This window comes from Brassica napus, unplaced genomic scaffold, assembly GCF_020379485.1.
Source record: "Brassica napus cultivar Da-Ae unplaced genomic scaffold, Da-Ae ScsIHWf_1425;HRSCAF=2013, whole genome shotgun sequence".
Taxonomy (NCBI): domain Eukaryota; kingdom Viridiplantae; phylum Streptophyta; class Magnoliopsida; order Brassicales; family Brassicaceae; genus Brassica; species Brassica napus.
The window spans coordinates 158,784-177,093 of record NW_026014839.1 but is presented as its reverse complement, the minus strand read 5'-3'; the positions used below and the strand labels follow the sequence as shown (position 1 = coordinate 177,093).

The 18,310-nt window shown below is 34.0% G+C and overlaps 2 protein-coding genes and 1 long non-coding RNA gene across 5 annotated transcripts; 2 read left to right on the top strand and 1 right to left on the bottom strand.

Moving 5' to 3' along the window:
• Window positions 1-4,642: 4,642 nt before the first annotated feature.
• LOC106381522 (peroxynitrite isomerase Rv2717c) lies at window positions 4,643-5,699 on the bottom strand. Its single transcript, XM_013821435.3, has 4 exons — window positions 5,423-5,699; window positions 5,168-5,308; window positions 5,029-5,097; window positions 4,643-4,940 (listed from the first exon to the last, which is right to left on the bottom strand). The coding sequence occupies exons 1-4, from the start codon at window positions 5,567-5,569 to the stop codon at window positions 4,821-4,823; spliced, it is 477 nt and encodes a 158-aa protein (XP_013676889.1). The 5' UTR covers window positions 5,570-5,699; the 3' UTR covers window positions 4,643-4,820.
• Window positions 5,700-7,987: 2,288 nt separating this feature from the next.
• On the top strand, window positions 7,988-10,929 carry LOC106379546 (serine/threonine-protein kinase AGC1-7). Of its 2 annotated transcripts, XM_013819476.3 has the most exons (4): window positions 7,988-8,232; window positions 8,410-8,490; window positions 8,572-9,650; window positions 9,943-10,929. In XM_013819476.3, the coding sequence occupies exons 2-4, from the start codon at window positions 8,452-8,454 to the stop codon at window positions 10,757-10,759; spliced, it is 1,935 nt and encodes a 644-aa protein (XP_013674930.2). In that variant the 5' UTR covers window positions 7,988-8,232; window positions 8,410-8,451; the 3' UTR covers window positions 10,760-10,929. The 2 variants fall into 2 exon arrangements, with proteins under 2 accessions (XP_013674930.2, XP_048628025.1); XM_048772068.1 differs by having other exon boundaries at window positions 8,410-9,650.
• A 1,735-nt stretch (window positions 10,930-12,664) lies between these two features.
• Window positions 12,665-18,248, top strand: LOC125597324. Of its 2 annotated transcripts, XR_007331636.1 has the most exons (3): window positions 12,670-17,456; window positions 17,565-17,640; window positions 17,754-18,248. It is a non-coding gene; the product is annotated as an uncharacterized LOC125597324 (long non-coding RNA). The 2 variants fall into 2 exon arrangements; XR_007331635.1 differs by having other exon boundaries at window positions 12,665-17,640.
• Window positions 18,249-18,310: the final 62 nt, after the last annotated feature.

Below are 18,310 nucleotides of genomic sequence, written 5' to 3'. Positions count from 1 at the left end.
GAGTGATGTATATAACAGATAAATCTAAAATTCTCATAATGGGTAAAAATATGAATCCCAATTATTCGTCCCATCCATCCACACATATTATACACACACATCCAAGATAAAGTGTCTCGGTTTCTGTCATTTAGCTTGAATCGTCCTTATTACTATCCCTAAAGAATTATTTATTTTGGTTTTATCATTGCATGTATAACAATAACCAATATACTACCGAGACGACAAATTTGACAAATTTGATTTTGAAGTAACATAAATTCATAGTTTGATTTTCTTTTAATTTGAATAGAATTTTGTTTAAGTTTCTCATGTTTAAAATGCATATAATTTAGTTTGGTCTTAAACATGACTAATTATATATTAGATACAAAATTTGTACTAATCTCTGGAATGGTTTAGAAAAAGGTTCTGTTTTCCTATCTTACATAAATAGAAAAAATGAATTCAATATTACAACAAAATCAAGCTCTAATCAGACACACGTCATAATGCATCCATTTTTTTTTAATTCATCTCATAGTCTTATACTAAATGGCCATCGTCGCCTACTCGCCTTCAAGCATAACATCATGTTCCGCCAAAGATCATGAAGACGATCAGCTTGAATTTAACGTCATGGTATTGGAATCAACAGAGAATCTTAAGAACTCATAAAAAATACAAAAAAACTATCTTAACATTTTTATCAAACAAATAACAAACAACTTAGACAAATGGTAGAGCTAGACCTAGGCACAGTCTTTACATCATAGATGAGGCTGGAAAGAAAAAAAATTAACAAATGAAGTAACTATGAAAAAGTGCAACAATACATTCAGAAAAAAGATTATGGCCGAAAATGAAAATAAATAAATAAATAAATAAGATGAACCAAAAGTTAGAAAAAAAAGACATTTAAAATTGGTTCAAATAAATAATTTAGATGGAAATTTATGACAGAAACAGAATAATAAAATCACTATAATTATATTCCCAAAAGTTAACACCAATGATAACTTCACGAAAATCAGTAAAATATCATCACATAAATATTAATCATTGTTGTATCAATCATTCCCCCCAAAACAATTACATACAATAACAACAAAATAATATTAATGTACAAGTCAAACATTAAATAATGACATGTATCTGCAAAAATCTGAACCATAAACACATAAAACAAGCAGTCGAAAGAGCTAGCTTGACAAACATTTTTATGTGATACATGAGAAATCTATATACCAACAATTAATCGACTGTTTAGAAGTGTTAAACTAAAAATATATAACTGTATTTCCACAACAAATGAAATCCTACTATCAGTTACAACATATATTAAACACATTTAAAAGTAAGAATAGAAAAAGTAGTATTCACTTTTATAGCAGGAAAAAAATTATATTCCGATAAAACAATAAGTTGTATCCAGTGGTTTGGGATAACTGAACTTCACAAGAGTAAATATCATATTTAAATACGATACATAATTGTAAATGAACATCAACTTCAGAAGAAAATAAAATGTGACATTTATTGAGTTCAAAATGCATTTTCTCATATAAATAAACGTGTTATAATATTATTGCAACCAGAAATGTAATACTATTAAAATAAAAATAATAATTAAAATATCTCCTCTTATATATAAGTGCATGTTCTTTATTCACCAAAACATAAAAATTAAAATTAAAAAGATAAAGGACTATATGACACATGAGAGTAAAATTATTACAATAACAATACATTACAAACTAATATTACAACAAAGACACACAAACCCCCAATTTAATTTACCATCTACTACATATTCTAAAACTAATCGAAAACAGAGAGTAAAAGTTAGTATTCACCGCAAGAGGGGGTGTGGCATGTGCCCAACTCTAATTTCTTCTTTTTGTTTCCATTATAGTTAGTGCCAAATCTATATACATATAATTAAACATTAGTTATAAAAATGGCTATATGCTCTATAGTTTATACCAATTTCTTTTTGTATCCGCTCCTCTATGACATAAAAGATAAGCGGATTTCAACACCATCTTCTTTGTGTTCATAAAATGTAAACATATTATAATAACAAAAGTTAAGTGGTGTATATACAATTTTTTTAAAGAAATAGCCCAAATTTATAACAAGCAAAAAATTAGGAAAAAAGAAAAATCTGGTAAAGATACCATCAAACATATTCACTTATTAATAAATAATTACAAATAAATTTTTTAAAGTATATAATCCGCGCGTAGCGCGGATAGAAGCTCTAGTATAGTTAAAATTAAAACAAAGAGGTTGGGAAGAGGTACAGATGGATGGATGGTCAACAATTGTTCACGTCATGGAATTTGAGAACACTGGCCGTTCGATTAGGCTATAGACGAAGTTTTTTTTTTTTTGTCAACAGGCTATAGACGAAGTTAAAACATGTTTTATTGCCAATTTTTCTATCTGGAATTTAGGGAATATATGCAAAAAAAAAGTGTCTCAAAAGGAATCTAGGGTATTCTTATTACTCAACTCTCTTCAAAGTGCTCTTTTAAATATAATAATTTCAAAGTGCTCTCCAAAAGGTTATAAAAAAAAAGAATAATAATTTGGCATCAGCTAACAACATTAATTTAATTATCTTCCATATGAATATATATTCTATGGAAAAAAAGTTAGGACCAATTCTCATGGTCGGGAAAATGATAAAATGCATAGAATATGGTTTTGGAAAAAAAAAAAAAAAGAGAAAGAATATAATATTAGATAGTTGAAAACAATGGATTTGACACTGTCTCTCTCTCTCTCTCTCGGTCTCTCCATATATCTTTCAATCCGAGCGATACCACAAATAAGATTATTATTATTCTTCAAAAAGATACTACAAATAATTAAAAAATCACAAAAATGCTTCACTTTTTCTGTTCACGAAATGGTATATTTATATTCATAAACTTTTGCATTCTTTTGGAAATTTTTTATGTTTATCACTTTTATGATATCAATTTTTGTTATTACCATCACTAAAAATATTTTTTCAAAAATATTTTCTTCATTAAATAACAAAAGACTCTTATAATTTTGTTATTTATATATATAATAAATTATTATTTAAATAAATAAAATATAAAATAAATAAATAAAAATAACAAATTTTTTTATGTTTCGAATTATACTTTTTCAAATTTGAACTTTTTTTTAAAAAAAAATTGAATTTTATTTTTTGAATTATTTTTGAAACTATTTTTTTAAAAATATATATAGTTTAAGTATTTATTTATATATTTGTTAGAATCCTAAATTTCACATTCCAAAAACTCCACCTCATCCCTCAACTCTAAACTCTAAGTCTAAATTAGCTAATCTTAAGGATATAAGTGTCTTTATTATTTGTATTAAAAGTGATAGTAAAAATGATTAGTGTAAACATGAAAAATGGTACTATGAATGTAATATTTGTGGCAATTTTTCAATTCTTTTTGGTACTTCTGAATTATGTATATGATTAATTCTTAATTGTTTTTGTGTTAACAAATTTTAATATAATCTTGAATGAAAAAATATGAACAAACATAGTATATTTGAAGAAATTTCAGATTTGTAATAACTGTTTTGATATATTTATCAACGGTACGTAGATTAAAACATATAAATAGACAAACGGTATGTAGTATATAGATTTTTCCTTTGCCTATATATTTTACTTAGTTATGTATCACCCTTTGTCAGAACAATAAAATTAGTTATGTATCATCGATGTTTACAAACAAAATATGAAGAATTCATATACGCAACAATTGTTGTTTGGATTTTTTTGAAGAATGTCATTCAAAGATTGTAGATCAAGATCTCTTGCCTTTGGTGTGGTTCCATTATTGCAAGCTTAATTTTCTTTTGTATCATTAGAATAGGTGTCAACTGGCCCATTCGTATACATGACTGTATCCATTCAATATTGATACGCTCCCCACCAAAATCCAGAACTATTTCATTATTATCATTTAAAATAGTGTCCACAAAATAGGTGGATATCACAACTCCCTAAGATTTACCACCCCTACAACTTCAAGAATGAACTCCTAACTTCTCTTCGGTTGATTGCGACTAATAAGTAAATTTTGCGTCACCTTACATTACTTATTTTAGAAAATAAAAAGTGTTATATCCATTAGTATTATATCCGAAGCAGATATTGTTTCATGATCAAGCAAATATTTGTCAAACATCGCATAAGAAGCCAAATAAATAAAAATCTTATGTAACTATGTAAATACAATAATTCAAATCCATGGAGCGCAATAGGGTTACACGGCGCCACGTTTTGTATTTGCCGTGGCCTAAACGTGTCTGCTTCGCACCTATATGATTTTGTATGTATGTATTGATTGAGTTTCTGTCTTTATATGTGATTGATTACGTATGAATACCAAGTTAATAAGATTGCATATGGAAATTGACCAATAAATATAAATAGCTTTGATCAATAAAAAAATAGCTGTGATAAATTATCTTCGTTGATTAGGACTTCATCAGTATAGATTTATATTTAACTTTGTTGTTATTCTTGTAAGTTTTTATAAACTGAAGACTATGTTTGAGTAATCTCCATTTTTTTTTTTTAAACAACAGTAATTTCCATTCTTAAAGTCTTGAGATCAAAAGGTAGAGGCACTAAAAAAAGCGCAGAGAGAAAAGTATAATCATATGGGCTTAACGAAATACATTAGAATCACATTATGCTTAATGGGCCTTTCAACTGATATTTAGAAAGGCCCGTTAAGCTCACAAAAAAGAGTATCAAATCAAAATGGTTGGTAACAAGCGTAAGTTTGTTTGTGAGAAGAATTGCAGGGGATTCAAAGCTTTTCGAGAGTGGCTTTGAGATGAGGTTGAAGATGATTAGTGGTTGTACTCATATGAACCACGTAGGATAGCTTCCCATCAACCAATTCAAATCCTCTGCTTGTCTCCTTCACCTGTAAATCAAACACAAAGAAGACCAAATCAACAAACTCAATTAAAAACATGAAGCTGTTTGTCGCAGAGAGGATCATGTCTTATAACCTTGGATGCGTTTCCAATAAGCTCACTGTTGAGTGTTATCGTTTGCTTATCGACATTGTAAGCTCCTTTCTGAAAATCAATTATAATCAGAAGATATATAAGTTTGTTTATTAGATGTAAGGGTAGTTAGGTCTTTTACCTGGACCTCGACGAGACCTGAGCTCTGAGCTATAACGACTTCAATGGAACCGTCTGGCTTCGGACGAAAGTAACCGCTCTCTGCGTGCATCGGGTCTCCTGTTTCCAACTTCCATGTCTTCTGCGTGTAAGCTATCACCGGCTATACAACAACAACAACAGTTCGATTTAAGAAGAAAGGTAATAAGACATAAAGTCAACGCAATTAGGAGACGATCGAATCGAGGAAACGAAGGAGGTGAGGACTGATGGTTACCTTGCCGGAATGTGAGAAACGGATCTCTTCGCCGTAGCGGAAGGAAGGTATCGTTGGATACTCACCTTCGCCTTGCCCTCTCCATGTTCCCAATAGATACGATAACGGTGCCACGAAGGGATGTACCGGCGGCGTTTCCGTCGCCATTGGTCTCGTCGGTTTTTCTTGTTCTTGAATCTCTCTGATCTATGGACTCTAGTCCCAAGTGGAGTGTGGATCTCACTCGCGTAAGCACCTGTTGTTTTAGTATATGCAGGGATGTTGTAATGGGCAAAATTACCCGGCCCGAACCCGAATTAAACCCGCCCAATAAATACCCTAAACTAAAAAAGCCCGGTATCATTAGGGTAACCCGCAAAAAACCTAAAACCTTTAGGATTATCCGTGGGTAATCCGTGAAAAACCCTATCTCTATTTTATTTAAAGTTTTGTGGGCTTTTAGTTAAAGCTTTATAGTTTTAAACTAAATTTAAATGTATTGAATATTTAATTTTTAATCATGTTTTGATTTTTGAATACAATTTGATTAATTTTCAATCATAATGATGCATTCAACTGAAATCAATTTAGAGTTGTAACCAATTCAAACAATAGTTAGAGTTTCTTGTCTCCCATTGTGTCTGTTTGGGATTGTATCTACACAAGTATAAAAGTGCAAATCACTTTCAAAAACATTCTCTTTTCACGAGAGTATAAATTGAACCAGACATATCATTAAAACAGAGTATTAAGATATATTATCAACTTAAAGAAACAGATTCAGAAACATAGTATCAACTCAAAGAAACAGATTCAGAAACATAGTATTAACTCAAAGAAACAGACTCAGAATCACCCAAGACATTTCATATAGATCATCACATAAGATCAAGGTAGCCTTCTGAAATAGATCTCCACTGTTTGAAAAACCTGATGGATGACTTCTTATGGATGCTAGTTGCTACCTGCCTATACACGTACACAAGTTGAGTATCAGACCAAGTTAGCTAGATGTTATTGTACAAGCCTATGAGAGCTGTTCAGTCAAGTTTCAGAGTATCTAAACTATGGTTAAGTTTCAGAGTATCTAAACTATGGTTAATATACTAAAATAATATTACCTAAGAGTTTTGACCTCATATTGCAGAACTACTTGTTGTGGTTGTTGGATCCTTGTCTAAGTTGTCTTCATCAAAATAATCTTCAACATCACCTGAAATTATAAAATGAAATTTGTAGTTACGTTAAAGTTCATATATGAAAACAAAAACCATATACTGTATATGGTGGATACTAATCTGCTAAAGCAGGCCCGATTGTAAAATAGGCTTAGACATGGGCCTTAAACTAGTTTGATAATTAATAAATACAGTTTCCAGATCGATCGGTTTAAAAATAACATAAATTGATAAAATAATAGTTTTCAGAAACTTTTATGTACATATATGTTTTCACTAAAATTATAAATTAATAATTTATATATATATATATATATATATTTTTTTTTATATTAGCACAAACAAAAAACTGTAATGTTTATTTTATATTTACAGTAGAATTCATATATGTTTGTTTCTTAACGGTTCAATATATTCCGTATAGTATTTAGTAAAATAATAATTTTAAAAAAATAAATTTATGAAACATATTTCATATTCACCAAATAATATAATACAAATAATAATAATTTATTTTCTAAAATTTAATTAATATAAGTATATATGCTAAAATCTTTAAAATAACTTTTTCTTAAAAGTAACTCTATAAATTAATAAAATGTTGTAGTCTCAACATTATTAACTTATAGATTTTTACTGTATATCACATCCTAAAACTTCAAATGTTAGTATACAAAAAAATCAAATATTTTCTTAAACATCTTTTCTATTTCTCCTTCTTAATTTATCAATTAAAATATTTTGACATTAGTTTTTCAGTTTTTTAGCTTATGATATCAAAAATATTTTTTATTATGACACAAACAACTTATATTAAATCTATAACTTTTGAAAGTTTGGTATTATTTTTATGTATACCATTGTTACAAAATCAAAATATATTTAATAATCTTCTTAATTTTTCAAAGACGTAAATACTTTATTTTATCTAAGATATTAAAAATAAGGTTTGTTTTATTTATGACATAAATAATTCATATCCAATCTATAACTATATAAGGCTGATGTAAATTCTGTATACCGAACTTTTTCAAATATTGTTAACCTTAGCGATTCAAACTCAAACCAAAGTTTTAAAAATCCAAGTCAGAACCTAATTTGATTACTGCTAAAAAAATTGATGGGAATAGATCATTACATGACCATAAATTTTGGGAAAAAAATGAAGAAAACAAAACCCGATAGAAATCCAATTACGTTATTGTTAACTCCAGTACTAACAATAATATATTCTGAATATGATAGCATGAATATATATATACAGAAAAAGATGATAAAACTTTGGAAGTACAAATTCATAGAAAATTAAATGGTATAATTGGAGAAAAACAAATACAGAAAGGAAAGAGATAATCAAGGGGAGAACACAATTTTCCTTTGCCTTCAAATGTATTGAAGGGACCTTTTCCTCCCTCCACTTCTCCACTTTCTTTGGGAACACAGAAAATACTTTCTCTCCATCCATTTCTCTTCCTCTATTTTCTTAATTAATCAATGTCTCTTTTTTTTCATAATATCCACCTTATCTCTTCGTTCCAAGACAACAATTCTCATGTTCCCATAAAAAGAAACTAGAATAATTCATTAGAAGTTTACCTTTTCCTGTAAAATTTGCTTCATCTCCATGGTTTCCCCAATCTTCAGACATGGAAGGTAAGTTGTTACAATCTCCCTGCCAATACATATACATACCTACCTTTGTGCATACCAATCTTCTAGCTAGTTTCTTTTCAACAAGACATGAGGGAGGCTTTTAATATTCGTCCATATATGGATGATTAAGGACTCAACTCCAATTGAGAAAGCTTTAATCTATATACATTGAAACAGGTTTCTCTGACCTGGAATACTTGTCTTGCCTTATCTCTAGCAATGTTGTCGAAGCGCGGAAAGAAGCTTGACTCCTCTGAGGTAGGTACATGCGAGGCTGCCCTAAGTACAATGATATATGTATTTCCAACTGAAATGTTATTTTTCTATTTTCTTGTGCAGTCAAGTCATCATGTCTCGTCCTTGGGGCCAAAAGAATCAGCTAATCTTACGGATTATCCACCGTTAAATATCATTCATCCAACTCCACAACCACGCAGAGAGATGCAGAAGCCATTGTTTGATCATAAAAAGATGGAAAATCTTATACAAACAGAGCCTGCTGGGTCCAACAGTCACTACTGTCCTCTCCCCAGTAAAAAAGTCTCATCCTCCACAACTACACAAAGAGATGCAGAAGCCATTGTTCATCAATCTCCACAACCACGCAAAGAGATGCAGAAGCCATTGTTCGATCCCAAGAAGATGGAAAATCTTATAAAACCAGAGCCGACTGGGTTCAGTAATCACCACCGTCCTGTCCCCAGCCCAAAAATTCCATCCAGTACCACACAAAGAGATGCAGCAACCATTGTTCATCAATCTCCACAACCACACAAAGAGATACATAAGACATCGTTCGATCCCAAGAAGCTGGACAATCTTACAAAACCAGAGCCCGCTGGGTTCAGCAATCACCACCGTCCTATGCCCAGTCCAAAAATCCCATCATCTCCTGGTTCCAACATGACCGAGTCACAACTGGTCAATACATCAAACTCAAACACCAAACCAAACAACAATAGTAACAGCAGTAGCAACATGAGTTCAAGAAATAACAGCATCGAGAGCACTTCCTCTAACCCCTCTAAGCCACACACAGGTGGTGACATCAGGTGGGACGCTGTGAACATGTTGACCTCTAAAGGAGTCCAGCTCGGGATCAGCGACTTCCGGCTTCTGAAACGGCTCGGTTATGGAGACATTGGGAGTGTTTACCTAGTTGAGCTCAGAGGGACTAACACATTTTTTGCCATGAAAGTGATGGACAAGGCTTCCTTGGTTAGTAGGAACAAGCTGTTGCGAGCTCAAACAGAGAGAGAGATTTTATCTCAGCTTGATCACCCGTTCTTGCCCACATTATACTCCCATTTCGAGACTGACAAAGTGTATTGCCTTGTCATGGAGTTCTGCGGGGGTGGCAATCTCTATTCCTTGAGACAGAAGCAACCCAACAAATGGTTTACTGAAGACGCCGCGAGGTTAGTATGTAAATCAAATTGGTTGCCGGGTGTCCGGATGGGTGTTCGGGTATCCATTCGGTTTATTTCTGTTCAGGTTTCGTTTTTTTGGTGCTAGAAACTTAAGCTTCATTCGGTAGTTATAAATTTCGGTTCAGGTTCATCGCAGATTCGGTTTAGGTTCGGTATTTAATCAGAGTTTGGTACTATTTTTCCAGACTAGATTCGGTTTGATTTCCGGATCGGAATATTTTGCCCAGCTCTAGTTGGAAGACGAAGAACTTACAGAGTATTGTTTTTTTGGTTCTTACAGATTGTTTGCTTCTGAAGTGCTATTGGCATTAGAGTATTTACACATGCTCGGAATCGTATACCGTGATTTGAAGCCAGAGAATGTTCTGGTCAGAGACGACGGGCACATCATGCTCTCAGACTTTGATCTCTCCCTCCGATGTTCCGTTAATCCAACTCTCGTCAACTCCTCCTCTGGCGGGGGAAGCGGTCGTCCTGTCGGATTCATCGAAGAGGAATCCACAGCCCAAGCGTCCACATTCTTCCCACGTATCCTGCAATCCACGAGGAAAAACCGTAAGGCAAAATCAGACTTCGGACTATTCGTAAATGGATCAATGCCGGAGCTCATGGCAGAGCCAACAAACGTGAAATCAATGTCATTCGTGGGGACACACGAGTACTTAGCACCAGAGATCATTCGCGGAGAAGGACACGGAAGCGCCGTAGACTGGTGGACCTTAGGGATCTTCATCTACGAGCTTCTCTACGGATCGACGCCGTTTAAAGGACAAGAGAACCGCGCTACGCTCCACAACGTGATCAAACAAGCGCTGAGATTCCCGGATCTCCCCCACGTGAGCTCAGCAGCGAGGGATCTCATCAAGGGATTGTTGGTTAAGGAGCCGCAGAAACGGATCGCTTATAAACGAGGCGCGACGGAGATCAAGCAGCATCCATTCTTCGAAGGTGTGAATTGGGCGTTGATACGGAGCGCAACGCCGCCGCACATACCGGAACCGGTGGATTTCACGGCGTTCGCAAGTAAGGGAGATGGCGGGAAGAAGAGTAACACTAATCGCAATGATCCTGACTACAATGATTTTGAATACTTTTAGCAATTTATAATGACTATATATTATACACCTCCTTTCAAACATTTAATTTAATTATTACTCTTTTTGTTGTCTTTATTTATTTAGAGTTCAATATCAAGTGTATAAAAAAAAAGAAGTTAATTCCAACTATTTGTAATTTTGTATATATATCAAATCAAATGCATTCATTATATAGTATTTGAGGGAAAATTTCTATTAAAAAACATGTATTTAATTCCACCTATCCACCATCTTTAATTTTGTGTATATATCAAGTCAAAAACATATAAACAACTAATTTGTATCTTTTTTTTTTGTCACTAACAAATAATTTTGTATTTTTTGCATGAAAAAACTGTTATTTAATTACTGAAAAAATAAAAAATATCACAAACTCTTTATTAAATTTTAAATATTTAAATTTGTGTTAACCATGATAATTTAGATATTGTTTTTTCTTATGATGCCAAGGCTTAAACACTGTTGAATTTAGAGTATTTGCACTCTACACACACATTATAGTCTATTTAGTTATATACACATTTCAAATGGTCCCCACTGTTTTTCTGAGTTGTAATTACTCTGTTGCCCCTATTGTTTAAATAAAATCGAAAACCACATCAATTCTTCTCTCTTGCTTACTCTATTCTTTTTTTTTAATTTTTTAATCTCAAAATCTTTTTCCATCATTCTCTCTTCCTACCCCACTTACAATTATCCCTAAAAACTTTTAGTCTTCTCTCTTTCCATATACATTTGCTGTTTTTATATCTGATATCTCAAACTATAGTCATGTTATTAACAATGAAGAAAGACGATGTGCAAGCACCTATGTCCAGTTCCAGAGAGAATTTTTATATTTCCTTGTCGAAGATATTAATTATTTTTTTGTATTACAACTCACCATCTTTCCTCTACTAAACTTGTTTCAGTTTCTAAACCCTCTACATGATCTATGCAAATCCGAACTCTCTCTTTCTTACACCCAGTTCAATACTTTGTAATTGTTGTGTTATACTACTGATTTTCAAGGGTTTAATGGATTTTTCTGGTTAAGAAACTATGCTTTCTCCCCTGTTCCTTGAGCTGACGGTGGCACATGTATTTTCACTCCTCAATCTGTACCTTTGTAATTGTGATTTTTATAGTTGTTTAACTTGCTAACTTACTTATTTTTGAGACAATACAAATTTAAACCATATATTATTTGAAGCATATGCCAAGACCAGTTGACAAAACTAATACATAGACTGATATCATTTCATTTACACAAATTATATAAAAAAAAGAAATTGTAATGTAAATGGGGTTAGAGGGCTACAATAATTTATTGGTACATTGTAATAAATAAAAAATAGTAGACAGTTATAATTTTCTTTGAATTAGACTCTAAAATAATTGTTATATGGGTAATATATTTAATAACATATAACAATATAATTATCGGACGTAACTTGTTATACATAACAATTTATTTATTGGATTATTCTTCCAAATTTATTGTTAGATGGCTAACATATATTTAATTATGTGTAACAATTTAGTTATCCGTCAAATCTAATGTAAAATATTTTAAAACCAAATATTGATATTTAATTTATTAATATTTCTGCCCACACAACTTTTCTTTACGGTATTTTACTAATTAGTTGATTTTTTTAAGATTTTAACCCAATTCACTCAATTTATATAGCTGGGCCGGACATGAAATATACTTTGTTAGAGAAATAAAGAAAAAAGGAAATAAGAGGAAGATGAATCTAACGGTTGAGATTTAGTAGTAAAGTCATCGAAGGACAACTGGATCCAGGTCAAAGATGTTGGGCTACCGACTTTAGACTCTTAATCTTAACCGTTGGAATCAAGTTGATTAATATATCCACCGTCAATTGCTTTTGTGCGTCTCATCTATAAAAAAAGATTTCCTCTTTGAGAATTCTCATCTCCTCTCAGACGCGTAATCGCGGGTGATATTCTTCTGAACGCGTCTCTTGTCTTTTGTTTTCTGCCTTACGTGTTTTGTGTTATCTACGTCGTCTCGCAGGAGGATGTTTCAACGCGATTTCTTGGACCGATCATCGTTAGGGTTTTCACTTCTCACGGATGATTCTTGATTGATTCTCTTCCACGCGTTTTCTCTACGCTAAGTCTTCAGGGGTTTCTCTAATCTCTTTCGTTCCTTACGTTATCATCGTTGCCGCTTCCGAGTTCCATGTGATCTACTTGTCGTCTTGTTTAGGCTTGATCGCTCTTCAAGGGTTTTCTCTTTTGGCGGTTTAGCAAGGCTTCTCTCTTTTTCCTTTTTTTTTTTTCAAAAAAAACTTCTTATAACACAAGGCTGTCCTGTCTGAAAGCAAAACCATGTTATTTCGTGTTGATATAGAACATGGAGGCTCTAAGAGAGAAGCAATCGGGACAGCTCTGAATAGGTTTCTCTGTTTTCTCATGCTCCCCCATGAGAATTACTCTCTCCTTGGTTATAGGTGTGTGTCGAGGAGGATGATCTTCTATCTTAGACCGAGGAAGGGAACAATGTTTTGCGTATGATCTCGAGTTTTTTCACCTACAGATTATATGTTTTGTTGAGTATTGGTTATTGTGGAGAGGTATGATGTGTCCTCCGTGTTGTCCAGATCAGTGTACACATATTCAGATGAAAGACGGATGGTAACAGATGTGATTCGATCATCGTTGCCGCTTCTAAGTTCCATGTGATCTACTTTCCGTTTTGTTGCTTTAGATTTGTGACAGATGCTTGCTCTTGATCGATGATGGCTGTTCTTGGTTGATCGTTCTTCACGCGTTTACTACAGGCCTTTTGTCCTTTTTCCTAATTTTAAATTCCCTTATTACACAAGCCGGTCTTTTTTTTTCCCTTTCTTAAGCGAAACATGTTTTCGTTTTGGTATAGAACAATAAGGCTCGAAGAGAGAAAGGCAATCTGGATGGCTCCTGATCAATCTTCTTCCCGGTTTTAGGTTTCTCTGCTTCCTCTTTGCTAAAAGGATGGTTTGTTTACCTTTCTGGCAGATTCTTGTTACCCTTGTATTCAGTGTTTCTATGTTACCTTGACTTTAGTTTCTATCTTAAACACAATAAGGATGACTTTATTTGGAGCGTCTACGAGAAATAATTCGTTTTGTGGAAGGGAATGATGTTCTGCGTATGATTCCTAGTTCTTGGTTAAATTAAATCTTTTTAGCCTATGGATTATTTTTGTATAGTATTGGCTATTGTGGGGGGAGGTATGATGTGTCTTCTATTTTTTACAGATCTGCTTTAACTAATCAACTCACTCTGTTCTTCTGCGGTCTACACACGTCCAGATGAAAGACGGATCGTAACAGTTGGGTTTGTTCTTCTTTTGCTGTTTCCAAGATGGATTATTACTCCACTCTGTCTATTAAAGTAGTCTTAAAGATTGTCAGTTCTATCAATTATTTAAGCTTGTATAGATTTTGAAATGTTTTGAGGAAAGCTCTCTCGTCTATGTTACAGTTGGATGCGATTTCAAAAAGAATAAAGCAGGACTACTAATTGTTCCTTCTTCCTCCTAACCACAGTTACTTATCTTCTATATATGAATTTACATCGGTGGCTTTTCTGTTCATTCAATCTACTTCTCGTTGTTTTAGATTGTGGAGGATGCTTGCTTTGGTCGATGATGATATTGTTAGGGTTGATCCTCTTTCACGCGTGTAGAAGGGCATATGTCTTTTTCTTTTTTTCCTACTTTTAATTTCCTCGTCACTGAAGCCGGTCTTTTCTCCTGTCTTCACCGAAGCATGTTTTCTCGTTTTGATTTAGAACATGGAGGCTCCAAGAGAGAAAAGCAATGGCGGTGGCTCTGATCTACCTTCTTTCCCGTTTTGATTTACTTGCTTCGTTGGATGGCTCTTGATCTATACAGTCTTCTCTATGACTTTTCCCTCTTTTTGGTTACTATAAAGATGCGATCAAGTTTCCTTCGTCCTTATCTCTTTGCCCTTTTTTGATTTTACAGTCTGTGCATCTATTCTATGGACTGAATGCAAATCACTTCTGCTCAAGATGGTAGCCTCTCCTTTCTCTTTGAATTCAGTTTATTTTGGATGACTCTGTTTCGACCTGTTCGTGCATAGTCTCCTGTATCAGTACATCCAGGGCTGTTTCAGGCTTCCACATGGTTGTTGTTACGCCTCTGTTGATCCGTGAATGATGTTTGATGGTTATCTCCCAGCTGTTTGATGGCTAGATCGGTTAACAATTAATGGTTATGCATTCTTTCTTTCTATCCTTATTTTCTTATTTCACACATGACTATTTTTGTCTCTGGGGGTGGTCTACTTTCTCCCCGACATCAACATTAAGGTTCTTCTGAGTTTTTGCTGCTCCTTTTTATATATGGAAACGTTTTGTTTTGGACAGTGATCTTTGACAGTCTTAAAACGATCTCTTGGACAGATCAACGTTCCTACGCCAGTTTGTTCACTTTTCACGGATTGTTTGTTTATTCAAGCGTTCAGTTTCGAGATTCCATCGGTTAGCTTTTCTTGTGGAAGATGTTCTGATTGATCGGTGTTTCTCTACGCTACGTCTTCAGGGGTCTTTCTCTCATCTATTTCCGAGGTTTGGTTTCTTCTAGATTGCATCCGTGGCCTTTTTTGTTACACGTGATCTACTCTCGTTTTGTTGTTTTAGCTTGTGGAGGATGCTTGCTTTGCCCGTGATGGCTGTTTTGGTTTGTTCCAGCGCGTTGGCAGTTTATCAGGGCTTCTCTCTTGTTACTTTTTACTATTTTTGATTTCTTTTTTACACTAGCTGGTTTGTCTTTACTACCTTAAGCGAAACATGTTTTCCTTCGTTTTGGTAGAGAACATGGAGGAGCAATGGGATGTCTCTGAGGATCATGATCAATCTTCTTTCCTCGGTTTAGGTTTCTCTGTTTTCTCGTGCTATATTTATTTTCTTTCCGTGAATTGCTCTCTCTTTCTCAGTATATATGAAGGATCATACTATGTTACTCAACGAGAAAGAAATCGATTTGTGGAAGGGATTGATGGTTTGGAGTTCTTGGTTACACCCTTCTTTCCTACTGGTTATTTTTATTTAGTGTTGGTTATTGTGGGAAGTTTTTATTTGTCTTCTTTGTGTTTCCAGATCTGGTTTCACAAATCAATTTACCCTACAGACATTCAGATGAAATCTTGATCATAACATAAGGGTTTGCTCTTCTTTTTTCTATTTGTCTATTAAGTAGTCTAGTCTGTTAGTTTCTACCTGTTTGTCTAGTCTCCTCTATCAGTACATCCAGGCGTGTTTCAAGCTTTGTGCGTTGTCTTGTCAAGGATGAATGTGGAGCTTCTAGTGTTTTATGGATTCAGGTGTCGTGAACTATGAAGGTCAGAAACTTCGTGTCTTGATTCTCTAAATGTACTTTTCTAGAGGTGGTTACCATATCTTGTGGTTTCTAAGATTGTGTGTTCCCAGATTTTCAACTCATCAACCACTTCACCCTACCCAATGAATGGATTTTGTTGGGAAGATAGATGATGTCTCTTTTGTGTGTTTATTGCGTGTTCCAGATATTCTACTGAGTATACACCCATTTAGATGGAAGATGGTTATTTGTGAATGGGTTTGTTCTTATTACTACTCCTTTCTGGCTCGATTTGTTTTCCCAAAACTGCACACTAGTTGCTAATTGTTTTCAACTATTCTACCGGCCTTTTACAGTAGCATGCGTGTAATATCTTACGGATCTTTTGCCTTACTAAAGTAAGCCCTCAACTTTTTAGACCACAACTTTGTAAACGTTTGTTCTTCTTTTCCCTTTCTGATCTTGTTCTTCTATACATGCTTCTGTTTGAGATGATGGCTTCTCTTTCCTCTGATCTCATTTCTGTATAGGAATTTGGATGGTGCAAGGGCAGTTCTGTTTGACTTGTACTTGGTGGTATTCATTATGGAGTTTCGTGTTTCGTGATTCTCTTGCCACGCGTGCGTTAGTCTTCAGGGGTTTCTCTAATTTCTTTTGTTCCTTACGTTTTTATGTTGCGATCATCGTTGGAGCTTTTTGGAGTTTTCACCTAATTTGGATAGGTTTGGTTTCTAGATTTCATCGGTGGACCTTTTTGTTCCATGTGATCTACTTGTCGTCTGCGTTTTCTTTTTTTGGCGGTTTAGCAAGGCTTCTCTCTTTTTCCTTTTTTTTTTTTCAAAATAATCTTATAACACAAGGCGGTCCTGTCTTAAAGCAAAACCATGTTATTTCGTTCCATGATATAGAACATGGAGGCTCTAAGAGAGAAGCAATGATGGCTGTGAGAGATGCTTGCTTTGTTCCATGATGGCTGTTTTGGGTTGATCGTTCTTCACGCGCTTTCTACAGGGCTTCTGTCTTTTTCCTATTTTTTAAATTCCTTATTACACAAGCCGGTCCTTTTTTTTTCCCTTTCTTAAGCGAAACATGTTTTTGGTTTTGGTATAGAACATCAAGGCTCCAAGAGAGAAAGGCAATCTGGATGGCTCCTGATCAATCTTCTTCCCGGTTTTAGGTTTCTCTGATTTCTCTTTGCTAAAAGGATGATTTGTTACCTTTCTGACAGATTCTTGTTACCCTTGTATTCAGTGTTTCTATGTTACTTGACTTTAGTTTCTATCTTAAACACAATAAGGATGACTTTATTGGAGCAGCGAAGAGAGACAATTCCCGTTGTGGAAGGGAATGATGGTTTGCGTATGATTCCTAGTTCTTGGTTAAATTAAATCTTTTTAGCCTATGGATTATTTTTCGATAGCATTGGCTCTTGTTGGGGAGGTATGATGTGTCCTCTATGTTTTACAGATCTGCTTTAACTAATCAACTCACTCTGTTCTTCTGCGGTCTACATACGTTCAGATGAAAGATGGATCATAACACAGTTGGGTTTGTTCTTCTTTTGTTGTTATCAAGATGGATTACTTCACTCTGTATATTAAATTAGAAGGCACTGCATGAGATTATTCAGCTTGTATTCTTTTGCCTTCTCCACAGATTTGAAATGTTTTGAGGAAAGCTCTCGTCATGGTTAACTGTTTTGGTTTATTTGTTCCTACTTCCTAACCACAGTTACTTATCTTTATATGAATCTGCATCGGTGGCTTTTCTGTTCATTCAATCTACTTCTCGTTGTTTTAGATTGTGGAGGAATGAGGATGCTTGCTTTGGTCGATGATGGTTGTTAGGGTTGATCCTCTTTCACGCGTGTACAAGGGCATATGTCTTTTCCTACTTTTTAATTTCCTTATCACAGAAGCCGGTTTTTTCTCCTGTCTTCACCAAACATGTTTTTTTTTTTCGTTTTGATATAGAAGATGGAGGCTCCAAGAGAGAAAAGCAATGGGAGTGGCTCTGATCTAATCTACCTTTCTTTTCCGTTTTGATTAATTTGCATCGATGGATGGCTCTTTATACAGTCTTCTTCTCTATGACTTTTCCCTGTCTTTTGGTTACTATATTACGTATAGATGCGATCAAGTTTTCTTCGCCCTTATCTCTTTGGCCTTTTTTCTTGATTTTACAGTCTGCACCTATTCCATGGCCTGATGAAT